Raw genomic sequence first — 24,223 nt, 5'->3', positions numbered from 1 at the left:
TAGTTCATTTATTTCACATACATTTTTTTTTCAATCATTTCATTTCAATTAAAGGTTCGATATTTGTGAATATTTTGAATGAAAGACCAAGAGGATAAACAGTAAATAAAAAAATGTCACAGCCCGATTTGCTCATATTTACCAAGGGTGCCAATATTAGTGGAGGGCACTGTATAGTTTACAGATGCCACCCTAGAACTGGGACATTTTGTTTGACGTTTGTGGGCTTTTGAGATCTAGCAGTGTGTGTAGCTATTGGTAGCACCTAAAGTATGCCAGTCACACTCCAATAATGTCAATATTAAAGAGTTTTAAAAAAATACTTTATTATATTTTATCTTAACCCTTCTATAACCTTACATTATCAGCTCGTCAGGTGTTATGCAAGAACCTTTAAACAAAACAGTGAGTGTGAGTCACAAAATTACACAACATTTCCCAATGAACTTATGTCTCATTGTATAATTCCTTTGGGTCAAGTACAATTTTATTTTCCGTAACTGACGAACAGTGCCTTGAAACAAAACACAAGTCCACTCACTCTTATCATCTTTGGAACGTATGTCAAATCACATTCAAGTCTCACTTGACAGGGCCAGCTGAATTTGCTAAACATTCTGCTTATGTCAGTTCCACTGTTGTTTTTAGACAGACGTTTTACAGTCACTGAGCTGTCCGTCATCCTGTCGACCAATTCTGTCACAGCCCTGAGTGGTCCCGTCCAATTCCTGAGCTGTGCTGTGTTTGGGTTACGCGGAGTGCATTGGGACAGTCACGGTAATCACATGTGTCTGTTCTGAGAAACCCTCTTTCAGTTTTCTAGTTTTAGGTGAAGGAGCCCATAGACAGTCCAAGGACTTGGCCTAAAGCTAGGCTAGCAGCTGCACTGTGTAAGCCCCCACCCGATCACTTCTAACAGATAAGAGCCCTCAGTTTAGTGCTATTCATTTACGTCTGTTTCGGTCTCTCACTTCTTCCCTCACTCTTATATGTAGAGAAAGGGGTGATGGAAGAAGCCAGGCGAGAAGAAGACAGGCTTCCCAACCTCCACACTAGGTTTTGTGACCCATCACCCCTCACTTCATTTGGCTCGGGTCTGTTTGTTAGTTCAATTCAACGTTCGCTCCTGAGCAGGATATCGTCCTTCAAAATTGTCCTCCCTACAAGTTCAGCCAGATCACTATAGATATATCATATCAAAAGGCAATAGGGCAATAACACTATTAATATTCTGTCATATAAACAAATATCTTATACAGTACACATAGTATATAGTACAGCATTTTGAGTGTGTTTATTTGGAGGGAATAATCGTGGTCTTATTGCCTTGCCCTCTCAAAAACATTCAGTGCTGATTACCCATGATTCACTCTGATAATGGCCCCCATCAGAGCCATGTATTTAGAGTGTTGGGCCAATATGATTTCTGTATTATGATGCATTTACATGACACTTCAACATTCTATGGCAGCCATTTTAGCTCCCCATTAACATTACATGGGGAATACTTAATACTATGTAACTGAATGTCTATAATTAGAAAAATGTTCAAAATTCTAAAAGTTGGCCCAACTCTAAATACATGGTTCTGGCCCCCATTATTTACTCTGTCACAAATCCGAGGAGGACTGAGGTAATATTCAGGGCCGGCGATGCGACGCAAGCGGCCATTGTACATGGCTAGTAATCCCACACTCCCCAGTCCACCACTACTATGGAAGCCTGTTCAAGAGAACGTTACGATAGAAATGTATTGTGTAGATCAGGTATGGCCGTTTGTCATTTAGAACTGTGGGTCATGTCAGCAGTACACACTACATCACATTTCCACCTGCAACATTGTGTTTTACCTCATTAAATACACCCCACATCAATGAGTGATGGCCCTCTGTTGAAGCTATTACTTGAATGTGATGTGATGGACTCTCTGGTTGTAAAACTGCTCAGAGGCCTGACTCAGTTTGTCATAGAGTGACCTCTGGTATGAAAGGTTGTGGTCACTTTACAGGCCACATAGGCGAAGGCAGTATTTTTAAAACGTATTTTGACTATGTTACTCCTATTCCTTTGTGCAACTGAGGAGACATGACGGATCAGGGCTCTATATCTTCTTTCTTCCTGAGTGATATCGGATAAACCGGGAACGTGATATCCATTATCTGTGAGTGTAGAGCCTAGGGTTGTGTTCATCAGGGCACACTGTAACAAAACATTTTGCAATAGAAAACGAAAAAAAGCTTTTCCTATTGGACAAGTTCAGATAGCACCTCTCCATTTCAGTTGGTTTTCTTTTGTTTCGTGCCTAGCGAACATGACCCCAGACATAGGATGCATTTCAACCTTACATTTCCTCTTTTATCTCCAATGAGAATCCTGAGAGTCTGCCCCTTAGAGGCAGTCAGGACACAGCGCCACCTGTCCCGCCCGGTGGGCCCTGCAGGGACAGAGTCTCCGGTGGACAGGGTCGGACCCAGCGCAGCTGAACAGGAGACGCTCCCGCTGCAGGCCGCAGCGACGACCCCACGGGCTATAGGCAGGAAATAGATGGTTGTCCACTTCCTGGTCCATGCTGGAGCAGGACAGGCCCAGTCTGCCAGAGGGAAAAGCACTGTTGGGATCAATCAGTATGGTCTCAACAGAATCTGTTCGAAATTGTGACATTTAACTATTGTAGTTATATGTCACCTAAGCTGACATACTAGTTATATGTCACAGTTCCGGATCAACACCCCAAGTCCTGGTAGAACTACAGGGGGTGCAGGCTTTTGTTCCTGCCCAGCACTAACATACTCAATTCAACTAGCGAAGGCCTTGATGATTAACCCGGAAGCCAGCCGCACCAATGTGTCAGAGGAAACACCGTTCACCTGACGACCGAGGTTAGCCTGCAGGCGCCCAGCCCGCCACAAGGAGTTGTTAGAGCGCAATGAGCCAAGTAAAGCCCCCACGGCCAAACCCATCCCTATCCCGGATGATGCTGGGCCAATTGTGCGCCGCCCAATGGGACTCCCGATCACGGCCGATTGTGAAACAGCCCACGATCGAACCCGGGTCTGTAGTGACGCCTCTAGCACTGTGATGCAGTGCCTTAGGCCGCTGCACCACTCGGGACTAAAACATGGGTTTTAGCGCTAGGCTGGAACAAAAACCATTACACACTGTAATTGGGGAATTTTGCTATTGTCAGCAATGTGATACAGCAGGGTATTAATGGGAATTTCTTATAGGCTATCACAATATTGTGTGAAAACATTTAACAGGGATTGTAATTGGCCTACCTGGTCTGGAGAATTACAGCGGATGCTAAAGTGTACATGTAGCGCACGAGTACTAACAGACACCTGAGATTATTGCACAGTGTTTGAGATCTACACACATGCATCCAGCCTAAACCATGGCACAATATAATACCACTGTGTGTGTTATGTGTATGTATTGGCCAGTCCTCTTGCACCTGTCTACATGTTGGTATTGGATAGCTGTGCCCTCGCACCTGTGTATGCAGTGCATTCGGAAAGCATTCAAACCCCTTCACTTTTCACCACGTTGTTAAGTTACAGCCTTATTCTAAAAATGATTGTCACTTTTCTTCCTCATCTTTCTACACACAATACCCCATGATGAAAAAGCAGGTTTTTAGAAATGTTCACAAATGTATTACAAATGAAAAACAGAAATAGCTTATTTATATAAATACTCAGACCCTTTGCTATGAGACACAACATTAAGCTCAGGTGCATCCTGTGTCCATTGATTTATCCTTGAGATGTTTCTACAACTTGATTGGAATCCACCTGAGGCAAATTCAATTGATTGGACATGATTTGGAAAGGCACACACCTGTCTATATAAGATAGGAGAACCTTCCAGAAGGACAACCATCTCTGCAGCACTCCACCAATCAGGCCTTTATGGTAGAGTGGCCAGACGGAAGCCACTCCTCAGTAAAAGGCACATGACAGCCCACTTAAGAGTTTGGTAAAAAGGCACCTAAAGGACTCTCAGACCATGAGAAACAAGATTAAACTCTTTGGCCTGAATGCCAAACTTCACGTTGAGGAAACCAGGCACCACTCATCACCTGGCCAATACCATCCCTACTCTGAAGCATGGTGGTGGTAGCATCATGCTGTGGGATGTTTATCAGCGGCAGCAACTGGGAGACTAGTCAGGATCAAGGGAAATATTAACTGAGCAAAGTACAGAGAGATCATTGATGAAAACCTGCTCTAGAGCGCTCAGGACCTCAGACTGGTGCCGAGATTCACCTTCCAACAGGACAACGACCCTAAGCACACAGCCAAGACAACACAGGAGTGGCTTCAGAACAAGTCTCTGAATGTCCTTGAGTGGACCAGCCAGAGCCTGGACTTGAAACCGATCGAACATCTCTGGAGAGAAAAGAAAACAGCTGTGCAGCGACACTCTCCATCCAAGCTGACAGAGCTTGAGAGGATCTGCAGAGAAGAATGGGAGAAAATCCACAAATACAGGTGTGCCAAGCTTGTAGCGTCATACCCAAGAAGACACAAGGCTATAATCACTGCCAAAGGTGCTTCAACAAAGTACTGAGTAAAGGGTCTGAATACTTATGTAAATGTGTTATTTCAAAAATGTATTTTTGCTTTATCATTATGGAGGTATTGTGTGTAGATTGATGAGGGGAAAATAACTATTTTAATACATTTTAGTATAAGTCTGTAACGTAACAAAATGTTGAAAAAGTGAAGGGGTCTGAATACTTTCTGAATGCACTATATGTAGATATTGGATAGCTGTGCCCTTGTACCTGTTTGCAGTATATTTGTTCTGTCTGCCTGCCTGTATGCCTGTCTCTCACCTGGTGAACGCTGCAGGGTCGTTGAGGTGGTGGAACAGTGCTGGCTCACACACCAGGGAGGCACGTCGACAAACACTCACACACGACTGGCCCAGGGGGCCCAGATGTATTCTCAGAGCGCTCTCAGGTGGCCAGGTAGGGAAGGACACGCTGCAGAAGTCCTGGGGTCAACAAGAAGACAGGAACGACAGTTATATTATTTTGCAAAAATGTTGGAATGTATCATATAGCTCATGAGACTGGGTTTGGAACAGTATAAAACAAGGTTGTTCAACTCAGTTTAGGGTCCTCACTATCTGGCCACGCTAGGAGGTACAGACTTTTCAAACGTCAAAAAGTGACCACCCACTATCCTTGACCTAAATTAGTAACACAAATGTGCCATACTTGCCAATCTGTTCTGACAATATTGCCACCATTGTTCTTTCTAGCATGACCAGCTAATGACTACCATTTCTATACATATATCACCAAGACTGCTCTTTGTTCCAATGCCCCCTAATATAAGACATAAGACACATATTGTAATATAAACCATAGACCATATAAAACAGATAGAAACCTATCCCTTTAAAGAAGTTTTCAAGTGTTTCTGGAGACTATTGTTGTGTTGTGTACCTGATGAGTGATGTAAGCATGGACCCTTTCCAGCATCCCTTCACTGGTGAACTCTCGAGGGGTGAAGGGCTTGACCTTTAAAACAGACATAGGAGCTAAATACAGCTTCATATCAGGGTTATGCTAATCATATGAGCCTTCATAAGCATTCATATCACAGCCATACCAATGGATAAGAAGTTTCACCTGTAAAACAGACTAATTCTATCTTCCATAGATCTCGAGATCCATTATAACTTCATATAGTATTTGTGCTAATCATGTGAACCTTCATAAGTGTTAGTAGTTGATGTTAATCTTCATTAACACAAAAAAAAAATATTTATTCAAAGAGAATAAATCATAGTTGTTATGCTGGAAAGTAGATGGTCATTCTTCCCTGTACTCAGTGTTTTCTCCACTGAACAAAGAGACAGGATGTATTTTATACCCCAAGCCTAGCCTGTGGTTGACCAATTAGAATTTCTTGCAGTAAAATTGGGCCAATGGTCAAATAACAAGTATCCCATTTCAGGCTCAATGTATAGACCATTTGGACCAATGAGAACTTGCCACATGAAGCTATGAGTCTTGGACTGAAATTCCTCCCATGTCCCTGACCCATTAAGTTTCAGTTCCCCATTACAGAAAAACAACTATTTCCATTGATCTTTAATTCCCTCTTGACCTTTAGTCCTCTGCGTTGTGTATTTATCTTAAATTAATTCTGATGTAAGAATATTCTAACATTCATAACAGTAGAATCAAGGTTATGGAAACTGACCTCTGTGCGTAGAATAGCCCTGACCGTCTCTTGAACGTCAGTAGTGTTGGTCATGTCCACGGTCCAAACGTAGGGTTTACCGATGAACTCCTCAGCATAGGGGTGCTGGGAGGAGACCTGACAGACACACACATGTATGCATGCACACACACAAAGTCTTTAGGTACATTGTTTTGTTCATTTTACATTTTTCTATTTAATTTGATTAATTTCATAATACATTTTTGGATGAGTTCATATCTAGTACCTGTCGTGTTGTGGGCTTCCCTTTATAGAAGTCACTGTTTTCAGAGGAGCGAGGGGGCTGGAAGCGCGGCTGGAGGAAGACACACCCTAAAGCTATGGCCTCCAAAGGAGCTGGACCCTCATAGGGAAATCCAAGACCCACAAACACCTGGAGGGGGAGGGCAATGCAGCTATGCATTTAGAATCCCTATCACTGCATGGCTTACAGAGATATTGTAGAAAGTGTTTGAATCCTAACATATCAAGCTATATATTAGATCCAGGTCTGAAACCATGCATAGATGTCCACGGAAGTTTGCACAATAAATCAAGATAGTAATTGTCCTCATGGGTCCTGAGACACTGTGGCATGGGTTCATGTTCGGTTGTTACCTTGGTTCTTCTGAGGAGCTGTAAGAACTGATCCTGGGTCAGCAGGCCGTGGTTGATGATGTTACTGGGCAGCTGAGCGGAGTGGCCTGGAGGCTGGTACACTGTGCCGTGGGTCTCCAGCTCCTGACTGATCAGCTCCAGATAACGTTCCTTGCCCTGGAATAGAAAATAAAAGAATGGAGTAGAGTAGAGTAGAGAGAAGAGTAGAAGTTCATTGTAAGTAAATTACTGTCTAGTAAGGACATTACTGGATGGCACTGTCGTTGGTCACTGCACCCTTTAACTCTTTCCGCCTCCTTACCTGCCACATGTAGTCCTGTTTCCCGTAGACCACAGCCGTGTTGTCCTTCCTGTAAGGCCCTGGCTCCACTTCCTCCTCCCTCTCTTCCTGCTCCACCATCACCTCCTCACTCACAAAGCCCAGGAACGAGTTGTCAGGGGTATGAGCTACACAGGAGACGAAGACGCAACAGGTCAGAATGCAATGTTGGATTATATCGTTAGGAAAGTGTTGTATTGATTGTTTGAAGTCACATTATAACCACAGACCAACGTCTTAGCCATCAAACAACCGATAAGTTCTCACATGAAGTATATTGTCTAGTGTTCAAGAACTACAGCAAATCATTATTTCATTAGCAAAGATACAAGTATAAATCCTCTATCAGTTAGACCTCAAAGGAATAAAACCTGTTTCATCCCAAAGGCTTCTATCAGAATGAACAAGAGAGAAGGATAAGACAAAACAATGTGTCTAATATGTCTGTGACTAATAAGTGTAATATATCTAATAAGTATAATTAGTCTAATATGGCTATGTCTAATATGCCAAATAAGTCTAATAAGTCTGTGACTAATAAGTGTAATATATCTAATAAGTATAATTAGTCTAATATGGCTATGTCTAATATGCCAAATAAGTCTAATAAGTCTGTGACTAATAAGTGTAATATATCTAATAAGTATAATTAGTCTAATATGGCTATGTCTAATATGCCCAATAAGTCTAATATGTCTAATAAGTCTGTGACTAATAAGTGTAATATATCTAATAAGTATAATTAGTCTAATATGGCTATGTCTAATATGCCAAATAAGTCTAATAAGTCTGTGACTAATAAGTGTAATATATCTAATAAGTATAATTAGTCTAATATGGCTATGTCTAATATGCCCAATAAGTCTAATAAGTCTGTGACTAATAAGTGTAATATAACTAAAGTATAATTAGTCTAATATGGCTATGTCAAATATGCCCAATAAGTCTAATAAGTCGAATGTGTCTAATGTAATGAATATTTCATGCCTAACTTGTCAATATGTCTAATGTGTCTAATACTGTATGTCTGATATGCCTAATGTGTCTAACACGTCTAATGTGTCTAAGTATAATATGCTTGTGTCTAATACGTTTAATAAGCCTAATGTGTCTAACAAGTCTAATATGTCAAATAAGTCTAATATGTCAAATAAGTCTGACATGCCCAATGTGTCTAATAAGTCTAATATGCCTAATGTGTATAATAGGTATAATATATCTAATATGCCTAATAAGTCTAATATGCCTAATAAGTCTAATGTGTCGAAGATGCCTAATAAGTCTAATATTCCTAATGTGTCTAATACTGTATGACTAATATACCATGTGTCTAATAGGCCTAATAAGTCTAATGTGCCTAATAAGTCTAATGTGTTTAATATTTTATGTCTAATATGCCTAACTTGTCAATATGTCTAATACTGTGTGTCTAATATGCCTAATGTGTCTAATACATCTAATGTGTCAAATGTGTCTAATATTTTATGTCTAAATGTCTAAAATGCCTAATACTGTATGTCTGATATGCTTAATGTGTCTAATATGTCTAATGTGTCTAATATGCCTATTGTGTCTAATATACCTAATGGTGTCTAATGTGTCTAATATGCCTTATTTGTCTAATGTGTCTAATAATGTATGTCTAATATGCCTAATGTGTCTAATATGCCTAATGTGTTTATTATGTCTAATGTGTCTGTGTTTAATATGCCTAAAGTGTTTAATACTGTATGTCTAATATGCCTAATGTGTCTAATATGTCTATGTGTCTGTGTGCAGCTGTAGATGCCAATAGCTGTCAGGACAGGAGACTATAACAAACAGCATTAGTACAGGAGAACGACAGAAAGATGTGGGAAAAAAGGTTGTTTTGGACCGGCGATGTCGACATCAGGGACCAAGAATGCGGGTAGTGACAGTTGAGTAATAACATTGGGAGCGTCTCGATGGGCCGACGTGAAAGGAGAGAAACAGACATAAATCACATGATGATGGAAATAAAAACTATTCTTAGGGGTTAGTGTCAGTGTGTTTGGATAGGCCATACACTTTGACTTCACACAGCTTCTCAGATTCATCCTAACAGAACAGAGAGAGGGAGGTGTGAGAGATGGGATATTTATTTTAAGAAATACAAGAATGTGTCTGTGAATGTGTGTGTGTGTGTGTCTGCGTATTAGTCCACATGTGTCAGTCCGTCTGTCCCCCCAACAGTTGTTTAAAAGGCCCTGCCAAATAACTCTCTCCTGTCTCCTAACTCTTCCTGTGAAGAAGGTCCTCTCTGGGTGAATAACAGCCTAATTTATCCTAGCTTGTCTCCAACACTCCTCCACAAGCACACCAGATGCGTAGCACCTCCATGCATCATCTTAGTGGGCTCACACCAACACAGCAACATGAATCATGATCAATATGGAAAATGGTGCAAATAGGGGAGCGATGGTTAGATAGAACCATTGCTTTCGACAGACAGAGACACACACAGACACACACAATAACCAATGCCTTCCCAAAGGCCCTGACACTCAACAGATCCTTTCTAGCACTTCAAAGCCCCATCGACACCACCTCTAATCCCTTTCTCCCTCCGTCTCTTCCTCTCTCTTGAGCTGCCATCGCCGCGGGCAACATCCCTCTTGCCGCACGAGCAGCACAAATAAACAGCAGCGTTCTTGCCTGTGGGAGTGGTCCGGACTGTTCGGCGCTCTCCAGCTTGTCTCAGTCTAGTCGGAGTGGGAGAGATGACTAGGAAGTGTTTGAGAAGATTTTGGGAAGGGCAAGGGCTCACGTTTATTTAACCTGTTCTTAATCCTCTAAGTCTGCAGACATATGAAGTCTCCTTTGTGGAACATACATCAGCACTGCCATAGTTAATAACACTCCCACAGTGTGTCACCACTGTTGGTCTCTAAATGGTAAAGCCCAACACTAAATACAGACGCATACACACACACACGTGCGTGCACGCATGAACACATACACAAACAAACACACACAAATGCAAAAAAAAACATAAACAGACTTACGTATACAGTACCAGTCAAAAGTTTGGACACACCTACTAAGGGTTTTTCTTTATTTTGACTATTTTCTACATTGTAGAACAATAGTGAAGACATCAAAACCATGAAATAACACATATGGAATCATGTAGTAACCAAAAGAGTGTTAAATAAATCCAAAAATATAGTAGCCACCCTTTGCCTTGATGACAGCTTTGCACACTCTTGGCATTTTCTCAACCAGCTTCACCTGAAATGCTTTTCCAACAGTCTTGAAGGAGTTCCCACATATGCTGAGCACTTGTTGGCTGCTTTTCCTTCACTCTGTGGTCCAACTCATCCCAAACCATCTCAATTGGGTTGAGGTCAGGTGATTGTGGAGGCCTGGTCATCTGATGCAGCACTCCATCACTCTCCTTCTTGTTCAAATATCCCTTACACAGCCTGGAGGTGTGTTGGGTCATTGTCCTGTTGAAAAACAAATGATAGTCCTAAGCCCAAACCAGATGGGATGTCGTATCGCTGCAGAATGCTGTGGTAGCCATGCTGGTTAAGTGTGCCTTGAATTCTAAATAAATCACTGACCGTGTCACCATGCTTCACGTTGGGAACCACACATGCGGAGATCATTCATTCACCTACTCCTCGTCTCACAAAGACACGGCGGTTGGAACCAAAAATCTCAAATTTTACTCATCACACCAAAGGACATATTTTCACCAATCTAATGTCCATTGCTCGTGTTTTTTGGCCCTAGCAAGTCTCTTCTTATTATGGTGGCCTTTAGTAGTGGTTTCTTTGCAGCAATTCAACCATGAAGGCCTGATTTACGCAGTCTCCTCTGAGCAGTTGATGTTGAGATGTGTCTGTTACTTGAACTCTGTGAAGCATTTATTTGGGCTGCAATCTGAGATGCAGTTAACCCTAACTTATCCTCTGCAGCAGAGGTACCTCTGGGTTTTTCTTTCCTGTGGCGGTCCTCATGAGAGCCAGTTTGATCATAGCTCTTGATAGTTTTTTCGATTACACTTGAAGAAACTTTCAAAGTTCTTGACATTTTCCAGATTGACTGACCTTCATGTCTTAAAGTAATGATGGACTGTCATTTCTCTTTGCTTATTTGAGCTGTTCTTGCCATATAATGGACTTGGTCTTTTTCCAAATAGGGCTATCTTCTGTATACCACCCATACCTTGTCACAACACAACTGATTGGCTGAAACGCAATAAGAAAGAAAGAAAGTCCACAAATGAACTTTTAATTGCTTCTGAATCTGCATTGCTTGCTGTTTGGGGTTTTAGGCTGGGTTTCTGTATAGCACTTTATGACTTCGGCTGATGAAAAAAAGGGCTTTATAAATACATTTGATTGATTGAACAATCAATTGAAATGCATTCCAGGTGACTAACTCATGAAGCTGGTTGTGAGAATGCTAAGAGTGTGTAAAGCTGTCATCAAGGCAAATGGTGGCTACTTTGAAGAATCTCAAATATAAAATATATGTTGATTTGTTTAACACTTTCTTGGTTACTACATGATTCCATAGAGTGCTTTTTCTTAGTTTGGATGTCTTCACTATTATTCTACAATGTAGAAAATAGTAACAATAAAGAAAAACCCTGGAATGAGTAGGTGTGTCCAAACTTTTGACTGGTACTGTATAACAGGGTTAATTTTGTTTCCACTTGCCACTGCAGAGATATGTATTCGATGTTTATGTATTCCTATTGGTTGGTTGAATTGACATATTAGTCAGGTGTTATGTTATTGGCTACGCTTGCAGATAGGGGGAGATTGTGAAATTTGGCCTTGTGTTTAATGTTATTGTCCTGCTGAAAGGTGAATTCATCTCCCAGTGTCTGGTGGAAAGCAGACTGAACCAGGTTTTGTAACGGATTTCCACAAAACATAACACTTTGCATTCAGGACAAAAAGTGAATTTTTTGGCAGTATTAATTTAGAGCCTTGTTGCAAACAGGATGCATATTTTCGAAAAAATGTATTCTGTACAAAAAAATAAAAATTCTTCGAAAATTCCACCAGACACTGGGAGATGAATTCACCTTAAGACTCTGTCAATTAGGTTAGTATTATGGAGTAACTACAATTTTGTTGATCCATCCTCAGTTTTCTCCTATCACATTGGCGGTTTCCTTCCTCTCTGGCAACTGAGTTAGTAAGGACACCTGTGTCTTTGTAGTGACTGGGTGTATTGATCCACAGTGTAATTCATAACTTCACCATGCTCAAAGGGATATTCAATGTCTGATAAAAAATGTTTTTTACCCATCCACCAATAAGTACCATTCTTTGAGAGGCATTGGAAAACCTCCTTGGTCTTTGTGGTTGAATCTGTGTTTGAAATTCACAGCTCAACTGAGGGACCTTACCAATAATTGTATGTGTGAAGATGAGAGATGAGGTAATCATTCAATAATCATGTTAAACACTATTATTGCACACAGAGTGAGCCCATGCAACTTAATATGTGACTTGTTACGCACATTTTTACTCCTGAACTTATTTAGGCTTGCCATAAGGGGTTGAATACTTGTTGATTCAAGACATTTCAACTTTTCATTTGTAAACATAATTTCACTTTGACATTATGGGTACTGTGTGTAGGCCAGTAATCAATTTTAAATTCAGGTTGTAAGACAACACAACGTGGAAAAAGGGGTGTGAATACTTTCTGAAGGCACTGTATATATACAGTATTTATGTGTGTGTGTGTGTGTGTGTTTTAGATATTTCTGGCTTCCTTGGATGTGTTTTGTATGTTATTGCTGTAAGAGCGAGCGAGCTAGCAAGCATGCTCTAATTGTAACGGCCGCATTAGCCCTCTGCTAATTCACAGTTATTCCCATGCTAACAGACAAATCTGCAGCCATCAACATACTGTTGTCCTGCACATCTAATGTGCTTCCTTGTGTCTATCGTCAGAATAAACACCAATCAACTGGGATCTCTGGCTGAGCATTCCTTTCTTTAAAAACACAACGCAAGAGAGTTAGTTACACGTACGATCACATCTGTTAACCCACCCATACACATACAGTATACTCACGGAACATGGTCATGTACTGCAGTGGCTGTAGACGCCAGCTTCCCCATAGCGTGTTGTAACCATGGCTACGGGCATACGTCCCTAGGTTGAAAGCCGGTTCCGTACCAAAAGAGTCAAGGATTCGGAAGCGGCATCTGGAGAGAGGAAGAAATGTATCATCATAGGCATATTTCATTGTGTTGAACTGTATCTTATGTGACTTGAAATTATGTGGAAAAACTGTCTTGAATCTAGTACTTACGAGTTTGCTTCATGGTAATTACATGGTAATGATATACATTGTTACAGTACCTTGGAATAAGGCTCATTTAATCCAACATGTTAACAAAAGTAACCAAAGTGTCATTACTGGTAGTGTTGGAAGGCCAGCCCCATGGCTCCCTGGAGATGGGCTAGGCCGTGGTAGTCTGTATAGATGAGGTCAAAGGGCAGGGGCATCTGGATAGGGCAGCTTCCTTTGCCCGGGGCTGCACCTATCACACTGCTCCACCAAACACAAACAAACACTGTGGTGGTGAGATAGAACTCAAAGTGACAATGCATTGTGGGAGCTTTAAGTTGTCAAAGGATGATGATTATTCATGATTAGATCAGTCTTCAATAAATTTCAATGGATATGCAAAGCCATGATGTTGTTGGATATCAAGGTACTAGACATATTTTATTAAAAGGTGTGTAAAGCACACCTTGAATCCTGTACTTCTGGCTTGCCTTCCTGGTTATGGGTTCACTTAATATGGCCGCTGACCCATCCATCACAGAACATTGACTTGAATGGGGATTCCCATTAGAGTAATTCTATTTCTATGGTGTGTTACCTGTGCAGGTGGTTCTGGGAGGTGGTAAAGGTCAGATTGTGACCCAGGATGAAGAGAGAGGCACTGAGGTCAGCCCACTGCACCAGCTCTCCCAGAGGCCCCCCTTGGTCCACCATGGCCCCGAACCGCTGGCCCACACCCCCAGACAGGACCCCTGGGTAGAGCAGGACCTAGAGAGGGGGAGAACATGGAGGTGGAGGAAGATGATTACTCATGATTAGATCAGTCTTCATTACATTGAAATGGATACGTGAAGCCACGATGATGTTGGATATCAAGGTATTCGAAATATTTCTAGCACCTGGGGGGGCACATGCAGAAATAACTTTTAAAACACAGCCTTATTTGAGTATATAGAGGTTTTATCACTTCAATATTACACATTCAACAATCATCCCACCAGCATATCAGCGCAAGCATTATGACTAACCTAAGGAATAGTAACTAAAAATAATTAAAGACATACAGTTGAAGTCGGAAGTTTACATACACATAGGTTGGCGTCTTTAAAACTAGTTTTTCAACCACTCCACAAATTTCTTGTAAACAAACTATAGTTTTGGCAAGTCGGTTAGGACATCTACTTGTCACGCCCTGGTCTTAGTATTTTGTGTTTTCTATTTTTTTGGTCAGGCCAGGGTGTGACATGAGTTTATTTTGTGTTGTGTTTTTGTATTGGGGTTTTAGTAGGTATTGGGATTGTGGCTGAGTAGGGGTGTCTAGCATAGTCTATGGCTGCCTGAGGCGGTTCTCAATCAGAGTCAGGTGATTCTCGTTGTCTCTGATTGGGAACCATATTTAGGTAGCCTGGTTTTCACTGTGGGTTTTGTGGGTGATTGGTCCTGTCTCAGTGTGTTTGTATTTCACCAGACAGGCTGTATAGGTTTTCACATTTCCGTTTGTTGTTTTGTTTGTTCGTTTTCATCGTTATTAAAGATGTCTCGATTTAACCACGCTGCATTTTGGTCCGACTCTCCTTCGACGGAAGAAAGCCGTAACACTACTTTAAGTCATTTTTCCAACAATTGTTTACAGATTATTTCACTTATAATTCACTGTAACATAATTCCAGTGGGTCAGAAGTTTACACACACTAAGTTGACTGTGCCTTTAAACAGCTTGGAAAACTACAGAAAATTATGCCATGGCTTTAGAAGCTTCTGATAGGCTAATTGACATATTTGAGTCAATTGGAGGTGTACCTGTGGATGTATTTCAAGGCCTACCTTCAAACTCAGTGCCTCTTTGCTTGACATAATGGGAAAATCAAAAGAAATCAGCCAAGACCTCAGAAAAATAATTGTAGACCTCCACCAGTCTAGTTCATCATTGGGAGCAATTTCCAAACGCCTGAAGGTACCACGTTCATCTGTACAAACAATAGTACGCAAGTATAAACACCATGGGTCCACGCAGCCGTCATAGCGCTCAGGAAGGAAACGCGTTCTGTCTCCTAGAGATGAACGTACTTTGGTGCCAAAAATGCAAATCAATCCCAGAACAACAGCAAAGGACCTTGTGAAGATGCTGGAGGAAACAGGTACAAAGTATCTATATCCACAGTAAAACGAGTCCTATATAGACATAACCTGAAAGGCTGCTCAGCAAGGAAGAAGCAACTGCTCCAAAACCGCCATAAAAAAGCCTGACTACGGTTTGCAACTGCACATGGGGACAAAGATCGCACTTTTTGGAGAAATGTCCTCTGGTCTGATGAAACACAAATAGAACTATTTGGCCATAATGACCATTGTTATGTTTGGAGGAAAAAGTGGGAGGCTTGCAAGCCGAAGAACAACATCCCAACCGTGAAGCACGGGGGTGGCAGCATCATGTTGTGGGGGTGCTTTGCTGCAGGGAATTTTTACTAGGATTAAATGTCAGGAATTGTGAAAAACTGAGTTTAAATGTATTTGGCTAAGGTGTATGTAAACTTCCAACTTCAAGTGTATGAAAATATTACAGCAGGAGATAGGGGGATTATAAATATAGATGCAGTATGTAGGAGTTTGAAATCGAATGAACTTCAAAGTATGTTAACCCCATAGAATGGCATATTAGAAGTTCATTTAATAGGATCTCTGTGGTTAACCCACCCTCTTCTGCTGTGAAGTCGTCTTAGTGGTGTTCTCTCGTATCCTGTGTCCCGCCTTTATCCAGCATGTAGACAGCCTCTCCACCCTGGACCGGATGAACCTTCCTGCAGGACCCTGAATTCCACCAAACACCTCATACAATGGCCTCAGAGTCGTCTGGACCTCTGCCTGTGTGAAATAAAAAGGGATTATTGAACAACAATATTAAAGCAGTACGAAAGTAGTGTATGCAAGTTAGAATTAGATAAAAGAATTTGATTCAGGTATGGCTTGCATCCAAATTTGAAAGGGGAAAAAGTTATCTTGGCCAACATTAAGAAGGCTCTTATAAATCATTGACTCAAAAACATCCCAACCCCTGCTCAGGAAACTCATCCCATTCCCACTATTTCACAGCATTATCATAGTACTTCTACAGATAATCATGTCCCCAGGGGTATTGCCAGTAACAATCGTGACCATAAAAAAAAAGAAATCCACTGTTACTGTTAGCCCAATTGGGAAGCTCGTCCCATAATGTTATTTCAAATACCACAAAAATGGATACCCCTGCTGTATTCAAAGTGCATAGAGCTGGGTTGTTACATATCAACGTACAAAGTTTGATGTCAAAGATGGACCTTCATGATATTTGGGTGCATGACATGAGCCCGGACATTTTGGTTCTCACAGAGACTTGGACAAATGGTTCGATCCCGGATAAGGATATTGCTGATTACCACATCTTCAGGTGTCACAGACTGAAAGAAGGGGGAGGGTGGCTATATAAGTGAAATCAACTCTTGTGGCATCAAGTTCTCTAAATATCACCCAAGCCCTCACAAATTGGTTGTTGATCATTGCTAGACAACAATCTTCAGGTCTCGAAATAGATTTTCAAGCAGATTTAATTCAAATCTGTAACTTGGCCACTCGGGAATATTCACTGTTTTCTTGGTAAGCAACACCAGTGTAGATTTTGCCATGTGTTTTAGGTTATTCATCACCCAGTATCTGGTGGAAAGCAGACTGAACCAGGTATTCCTCTAGGATTTTGCCTGTCCTTATCTCCTTTCCGTTTCTTTTTTATCCTGAAAAACTACCCAGTCCTTAACGATTACAAGCATACCCATAACATGATGCAGCCACGACTTTGCTTGAAAATATGGAGTTCTCAGTACTCAGTAATAGGTTGTATTGGATTTGCCCCAAACATAAATGTCACACCCTGATCTGTTTCACCAGTCTTTGTGCTTGTCTCCACCCCCCTCCAGGTGTCGCCCATCTGCCCCATTATCCCCTGCGCAATAATACCTGTGTTCTCGGTTTGTCTGTTGCCAGTTCATCTTGTCTTGTCAGGTTTTACCAGCGTGCTTTCCCGTCTTTCTGTTTCTCAAGTTCTGTTTCCTAGTTTTTCCTAGAACCTCTGCCAGCCCTGACCCCGAGCCTGCCTGCCATCCTGTACCTACCTGACTCTGACCTGATCTCCAACCTCTGCCTGTCCTCTACCTGCCCTTTGCCTGCCCCGTGTTTATAATAAACTGCACTATCCACCTCCTGCGTCTGCATCTGGGTCATATCCTGAGTCGTGATAGTATGATCTGGCCATGACTGACGCAGCAGACTTGGGCCAGCTCCACAACGCCGTCTCCTCCCAGGGAGCCACCATTGGAAGACACGAGGAGTTACTTCAAGGTCTTATGGAAGGATTCCAGACCTTGGCGGAACACCAGGACATGCCTTCAACACATTGCTGGAGCAATTCCTGCCCCGGGATGTCTTCCTGCAGGCTTGGGAAAAGCCCGGACCTCTCCGCCGTTCTCACGGAGTACCAGGAACCTCCGGGAGGTTTTCAGCAAGGCCCATGCCACCTCGCTTCCTCCGCATCGGCCCTATGACTAAGTCATTGACCTTCTCCTGAGGACTACATCACCTCGGGGGGCGGCTTTATTCCCTGTCAGGACCGGAGACCAAGGCGATGGAGACGTATATTGAGGACTCCCTGGCTGCAGGGGGTATCCGTCCTTCTGCCTCCCCGCCGGCACCTTCTGCCTTCCCCACCAGGGCCTGAATGACCTCACGGTTAAAAATCGTTACCCGCTTCCACTCCTCGGCTTTCGAGCCTCTCCAGGGGGCTACCATCTTCTCCAATTTGGACCTCCAGAACGCCTACCATCTGGTACAGATATGGGAAGGGGATGAGTGGAAGACCGCCTTTAACATGGCTAGCGGGCACTACGAATACTTGGTGATGCCATTCGGACAGACCAACGCTCCTGCGGTGTTCCAGGCCCTGGTAAAAGACGTTACCCGGGACATATTGAATAGGTTCGTGTTCGTCTACCTTGATGACACCTCGTGTTTTCCCACTCGGCTCAAGAACATGTCCTCCATGTCAGACAAGTCCTCCAGCTTCTTCTGGAGAACCAGTGGTTCGTCAAAACAGTAAAATGCTAACTATATCGCTGCACCATCTCCTTCCTTGGGTACATCATAGCTGCAGGCAACATACAGATGGATCCTGAAAAGGTGAGAGCGGTGGTGGATTGGCCGCAACCCACCTCCAGAGTGCAGCTGCAATGCTTCCTGGGATTTGCCCATTTCTACCGCAGGTTCATCTGGGGTTACAGCACCCAGGCTTCCCCACTGTCAGTGCTCACCTCTCCCAAGGTCCTGTTTACGTGGTCTCCCGGTGCAGACCAGGCGTTCTTGGACCTCAAGCACCAATTCACTACCATCCTCATCCTAATCCATCCAGATCTGTCCCGGCAGTTCGTGGTGGAGGTTGATGCCTCAGACGTCAGAGTGGGGGCTGTCCCAAGACCAAAAGCTGCATCCCTGCGCTTTCCTCTCCCATCGTCTCAACCCCATGGAAAGGAATACGACGTGGGTAACCCGGAACTACTTGTGGTGAAGATGGCATTGGAGGAGTGGAGGCACTGGTTAGAGGAGGCGGAACACCCATTCATAGTATGGACAGATCACAAGAACCTGGAATATCTCCGCACCGCCAAGCTCCTCAACTCCAGGCAAGCTCGATGGGCCATGCTGTTCACCCGATTCAACTTCACCATCTCTTACCTACCCCTTGTCTCGCAGCTGCACTCATCTGGGGTATAGAGAACCAGGTCCGTGGGATGCAGGGGGCCCGGCTAACCGGATGTTTGTCCCGGACTCTGCATGTTCCTCGGTTCTGGAATGGGCTCATTCCTCTCGACTGGCCTGCCATCCTCGCTCCCGTCGGACCCTGGCCTTTGTACGACAAAGTTTTTGGTGGCCCATCTTGGTTCCTGATTTCTCAGCCTTCATCACCGCCTGCACCGTGCGTGCCCAGAATAAGACTCCTCGGCAGGCCTCCTTCAACCACTTCCCGTCCCTCACCATCCCTGGTCACATATATCCCTGGACTTTGTCACTGGTCTCCCCCCGTCTGATGGCAACACAGTTATCCTTAACGTGGTGGACCGGTTTTCCAAAGCCGTCCATTTTATTCCTCTCCCCCAAGCTACCCTTAGCCAAGGAGATGGCACAGCTCATGGATCCATGGACTTCCGATGGACGATCTCTGACCGGGGTCCTCAGTTCTCATCCTAGTTCTTGAAGGTGTTCTGCATTTTGACTGGGTCATCGACCAGCCTGTCCTCCGGGTTCCACCCCCAGTCTAACAGCCAGTTGGACCGAGCCAATCAGGCTCTTCGCTGCCTCGTGTCCGGTAGAGTACGCCTGCAACCTCCTCCCTTGCTCAATCCCTTGAGTGCTCCCTGGGATATCAGCCCCCGCTCTTCCCGGAGCAAGAGGTCAACATACCCTCGGCCCAGATGTTTGTCCGCCGCTGTCACCGTACCTGGAAGAGAGCCCAGTTGGTGCTTCTCAAGACCACCCCCAGGTATCGACGATAGGCAGAACACCACCGGACCCCGGCTCCCCGTTATAGTCTCGGGCAGAGGGTATAGCTGTCCACTCGGGATCTGCCCCTCCGGGTAGAGTCCCCACGTTTTATCGGCCCTTTCCCCATCTCCTTGATTCTCAGCCCCTCTGCTGTTCGTCTTCTGTTGCCCTGTACCCTCTTTATACATCCCACTTTTCATGTGTCTAGGATTAAACCTATATCTCACAGCCCTTTGTCTCCTATTTCCAGGTTCTGACCATTCTGCCTGCCCTAACCCTGAGCCTGCTTACCATCTTGTACCTGCCTGACTCTGACCTGATCACAAACCTCTGCCTGTCCTCTACCTGCCCTTTGCCTGCCCAGGATTTATAATCAATTATCTGAGAACTATACTATCCACCTCCTATATCTGTATCTAGGTCATATCCTGAGTGGTAATAATACAACTTTGTATTCAGGGCAAAAAGTGAATTGCTTTGCCACATTTATTGTACATTGTTGTAAACAGGATGCATGTTTTTAATATTATTATTCTGTACAGGCTTTCCTATTTTCACTCTGTCAATTAGGTTAGTATTGTGGAGTAACTACAATGTTGTTGATCCATCCTCAGTTTTCTCCTATCACAGCCATTAAACAATGCTTTAAATTCAACATTGGCCTCATGCTGAAATCCCTGAGCAGTTTCCTTCCTCTCCGGCAACTGAGTTAGAAAGAATGCATGGGTCTCCCGAGTGGCGTAGTGGTCCAAGGCACTGCATCGCAGTGCTAGCTGTGCCACTAGAGATCCTGGATCGAGTCCAGGCTCTGTCGCAGCCGGCCGCGACCGGGAGACCCATGGGGCGGCACACAATTGGCCCAGCGTCGTCCGGGTTAGGGGAGAGTTTGGCCGGCAGGGATGTTCTTGTCCCTTCGCGCTCTAGTGACTCCTGTGGCAGGCCGGGCACAATGCACACTGACACGGTCGCCAGGTGTACAGTGTTTCCTTCGACACATTGGTGCGACTGGCTTCCATGCATCAAGAAGCAGTGCAGCTTAGCTAAGTTGTTTTTCGGAGGATGCATGGCTCTCGACCTTCGCCTCTCACGATTCCGTATGGGAGTTGCAGCGATGAGACAAGACTGTAACTACCAAATGGATACCACGAAAAAGGGGTAAAAGTTTTAAAAAAGGAAGGACGCCTGTGTCTTTGTAGTGTCTGGGTATATTGATACACCATCCAGAGTGTCATTAATAACGTCACCATGTTCAAAGGAATATTCAGTGTCTGCTTTTTCTATTTTTACCTATCTACCAATAGGTGCCCTTCTTTGTGAGGCATTGGTAAACCTCCCTGGCCTTTGTGGTTGAATCTGTGTTTGAAATTCACTGCTTGACGGAGGGACCTTACAGATACAATTACTGTATGTGTGGGCTACAGAGATAAGGTAGTCATTCAAAATTAATGTTAAACACTATTATTGCACAGAGTTAGTCCACGCAACTTACTATGTGACTGTTAAGCACATTTTTACTCATTAATTATTTAAGCTTGCCATAACAAAGGTGTGGAATACTAATTGATTCAAGACATTTCAACTTCAAATGTTTTATTAGTTTGTAGACATGTTGAAAAACATTCTGTGTGTGTAGGTAAGTCAGTGACAAAAAAAAAATCTAAATGTAATCCATTTAAATTCAGACTGTAACACAACAAAATGTGGAAAAAGTCAAGGTGTGAATACTTTCTGAAGTCACTGTAGATTTGTAATTTTTTTCCCCACAAGCTTTTCTTCATGATGTGTGTTACTCTGACATCTCTATTAGCTGCATGCCTGCCCCTGAATTAGCTCTAGAATTGTTCTCATTCATTTTTATCTCCCTGGCAGAAAAACAGTCCCTGTAAACGCCTTAGAGTAAGAAATAGAACAAATTCTTGGTTCTCTATAGAACTTTCAGATCTAGTTATGCTGACAAATCAAGAAATGCTGACTCTGTAGCTGATTGGCAGCTTTTTCGGCCATTGAGAAATAGATGCACTTCCTCAATAAAGAAAGCTTGTGGTGAAATTTCGGAAAACAGTTAATGCACTGTAGCGTGGAAATTCATCTCCTTCCCTAACTAAGCAAGTTGTCTCATTACTGAGAAAGATGAGATAAATAGTGCTTCTAAATCAGCATTTTATCTCGGCAGGCTTTATAATTTGAAAGAAATTGTGGTTTAATTGACCCTGGTCAGACAGTCGACTGCCTGCCCTTTTCCCAGCCTCTAGTTGGCTCGATGGAAGTCCCGTCAACTTCTGCTGAATCTTTGTTTTCATTCCAACAACTTTCTACTTGTAATGTGCCAGACGCCTTGCACAATATTGATGTAAAAAACACTGGGGCTGATTTGCTTGACCCTTCCTTGCTGCAGCTTTCGGCTCCTCTGATTGCAGAATCTTAAACACACATTTTTAACCTTACAATTATTTCTGGTACCATCCCCAGGGTCTGGAAGGCGGCCCATATACTCCCCCTTCACAAAGGTGGTGACCTGTGCGACCAACATAATTATTGTCTGGTGTAAAGGAGTCAGGTTTGTTGGCCTCCTTACTCGCACAAGCTTTTTCAGTTCTGCCCACACATTTTCTATGGGATTGAGGTCAGGGCTTTGTGATGGCCACTCCAATACCTTGACTTTGTTGTCCTTAAGCCATTTTGCCACAGCTTTGGAAGTATGCTTGGGGTCATTGTCCATTTGGAAGACCCATTTGCAAACAAGCTTTAACTTCCTGACTGATGTCTTGAGATGATGCTTCAATATATCCACACAATTTTCCTACCTCATTATGCCATCTATTTTGTGAAGTGCACCAGTCCCTCCTGCAGCAAAGCACCCCCACAACATGATGCTGCCACCCCCGTGCTTCACAGTTGGGATGGTGTTCTTCGGCTTGAAAGCATCCCACTTTTTCCTCCAAACATAACAATTGTAATTATGGCCAAACAGTTATATTTTTGTTTCATCAGACCAGAGGACATTTCTCCAAAAAGTACAATCTTTGTCCCCGTGTGCAGTTGTAAAACGTAGTCTGGCTTTTTTATGGCGGTTTTGGAGCAGTGGCTTCTTCCTTGCTGAGTGGCCTTTCAGGTTATGTCGATATATGACTTGTTTTACTGTGGATATAGATACTTTGTACCTGTTTCCTCCAGTATCTTCACAAGGTCCTTTGCTGTTGTTCTGCGATTGATTTGCACTTTTGGCACCAAAGTACGTTCATCTCTAGGAGACAGAACATGTCTCCTTCCTGAGCGATATGAGAGCTGCGTGGTCCCATGGTGTTTATACTTGCGTACTATAGTTTGTACAGATGAACATGGTACCTTCAGGCATTTGGAAATTGCTCCCAAGGATAAGCCAGACTTGTGGAGGTCTACAATTTTTTTCTGAGGTCTTGGCAGATTTCTTTTGATTTTCCCATAATGTCAAGCAATGAGGCACAGAGTCTGAAGGTAGGCGTTGAAATACATCCACAGGCACACCTCCAATTGACTCAAATTATGTCAATTAGCCTATCAGAAGCTTCTAAAGCCATGACATAATTTCCCAAGCTGTTTAAAGGCACAGTCAACTTAGTGTATGTAAACTTCTGACCCACTCGAATTGTGATACGTGAAATAATCTGTCTGTAAACAATTGTTGGAAAAATTACTTGTCATGCACAAAGTAGATGTCCTAACCGACTTGCCAAAACTGTAGTTTGTTAACAAGAAATTTGTGGAGTGGTTAAAAAACAAGTTTTATTGACTCCAACCTAACTGTATGTAAACGCCCGACTTCAACTGTATATACAGTGCCTTGCGAAAGTATTCGGCCCCCTTGAACTTTGCGACCTTTTGCCACATTTCAGGCTTCAAACATAAAGATATAAAACTGTATTTTTTTATGAAGAATCAACAACAAGTGGGACACAATCATGAAGTGGAACGACATTTATTGGATATTTCAAACTTTTTTAACAAATCAAAAACTGAAAAATTGGGCGTGCAAAATTATTCAGCCCCCTTAAGTTAATACTTTGTAGCGCCACCTTTTGCTGCGATTACAGCTGTAAGTCGCTTGGGGTATGTCTCTATCAGTTTTGCACATCGAGAGACTGAATTTTTTTCCCATTCCTCCTTGCAAAACAGCTCGAGCTCAGTGAGGTTGGATGGAGAGCATTTGTGAACAGCAGTTTTCAGTTCTTTCCACAG

At 43.0% G+C, this 24,223-nt stretch overlaps 1 protein-coding gene across 2 annotated transcripts in view; it reads right to left on the bottom strand.

Moving 5' to 3' along the window:
- Positions 1 to 306: 306 nt before the first annotated feature.
- The window catches only part of LOC112223726 (alpha-1,6-mannosylglycoprotein 6-beta-N-acetylglucosaminyltransferase B), a 45,906-nt gene continuing 21,989 nt past the window's right edge, over positions 307 to 24,223 (bottom strand). For both annotated transcript variants that reach the window (XM_042305321.1, XM_024386885.2), the window contains exons 8-18: positions 16,142 to 16,309; positions 14,046 to 14,215; positions 13,577 to 13,708; positions 13,228 to 13,361; positions 7,141 to 7,286; positions 6,840 to 6,995; positions 6,469 to 6,615; positions 6,222 to 6,338; positions 5,459 to 5,533; positions 4,841 to 5,001; positions 307 to 2,590 (exon numbers count right to left, since the gene is read on the bottom strand). In XM_042305321.1, coding sequence (XP_042161255.1) covers positions 2,389 to 2,590; positions 4,841 to 5,001; positions 5,459 to 5,533; positions 6,222 to 6,338; positions 6,469 to 6,615; positions 6,840 to 6,995; positions 7,141 to 7,286; positions 13,228 to 13,361; positions 13,577 to 13,708; positions 14,046 to 14,215; positions 16,142 to 16,309 — 1,608 coding nt within the window. In that variant the 3' untranslated portion in view covers positions 307 to 2,388. The remainder of the gene's footprint in view (positions 2,591 to 4,840; positions 5,002 to 5,458; positions 5,534 to 6,221; positions 6,339 to 6,468; positions 6,616 to 6,839; positions 6,996 to 7,140; positions 7,287 to 13,227; positions 13,362 to 13,576; positions 13,709 to 14,045; positions 14,216 to 16,141; positions 16,310 to 24,223) is intronic.

This window comes from Oncorhynchus tshawytscha, linkage group LG24 (genome assembly GCF_018296145.1).
Source record: "Oncorhynchus tshawytscha isolate Ot180627B linkage group LG24, Otsh_v2.0, whole genome shotgun sequence".
Lineage (NCBI taxonomy): Eukaryota > Metazoa > Chordata > Actinopteri > Salmoniformes > Salmonidae > Oncorhynchus > Oncorhynchus tshawytscha.
Note: the sequence above shows the minus strand (reverse complement) of the source record. Positions and strands in the feature narration are given on the sequence as shown.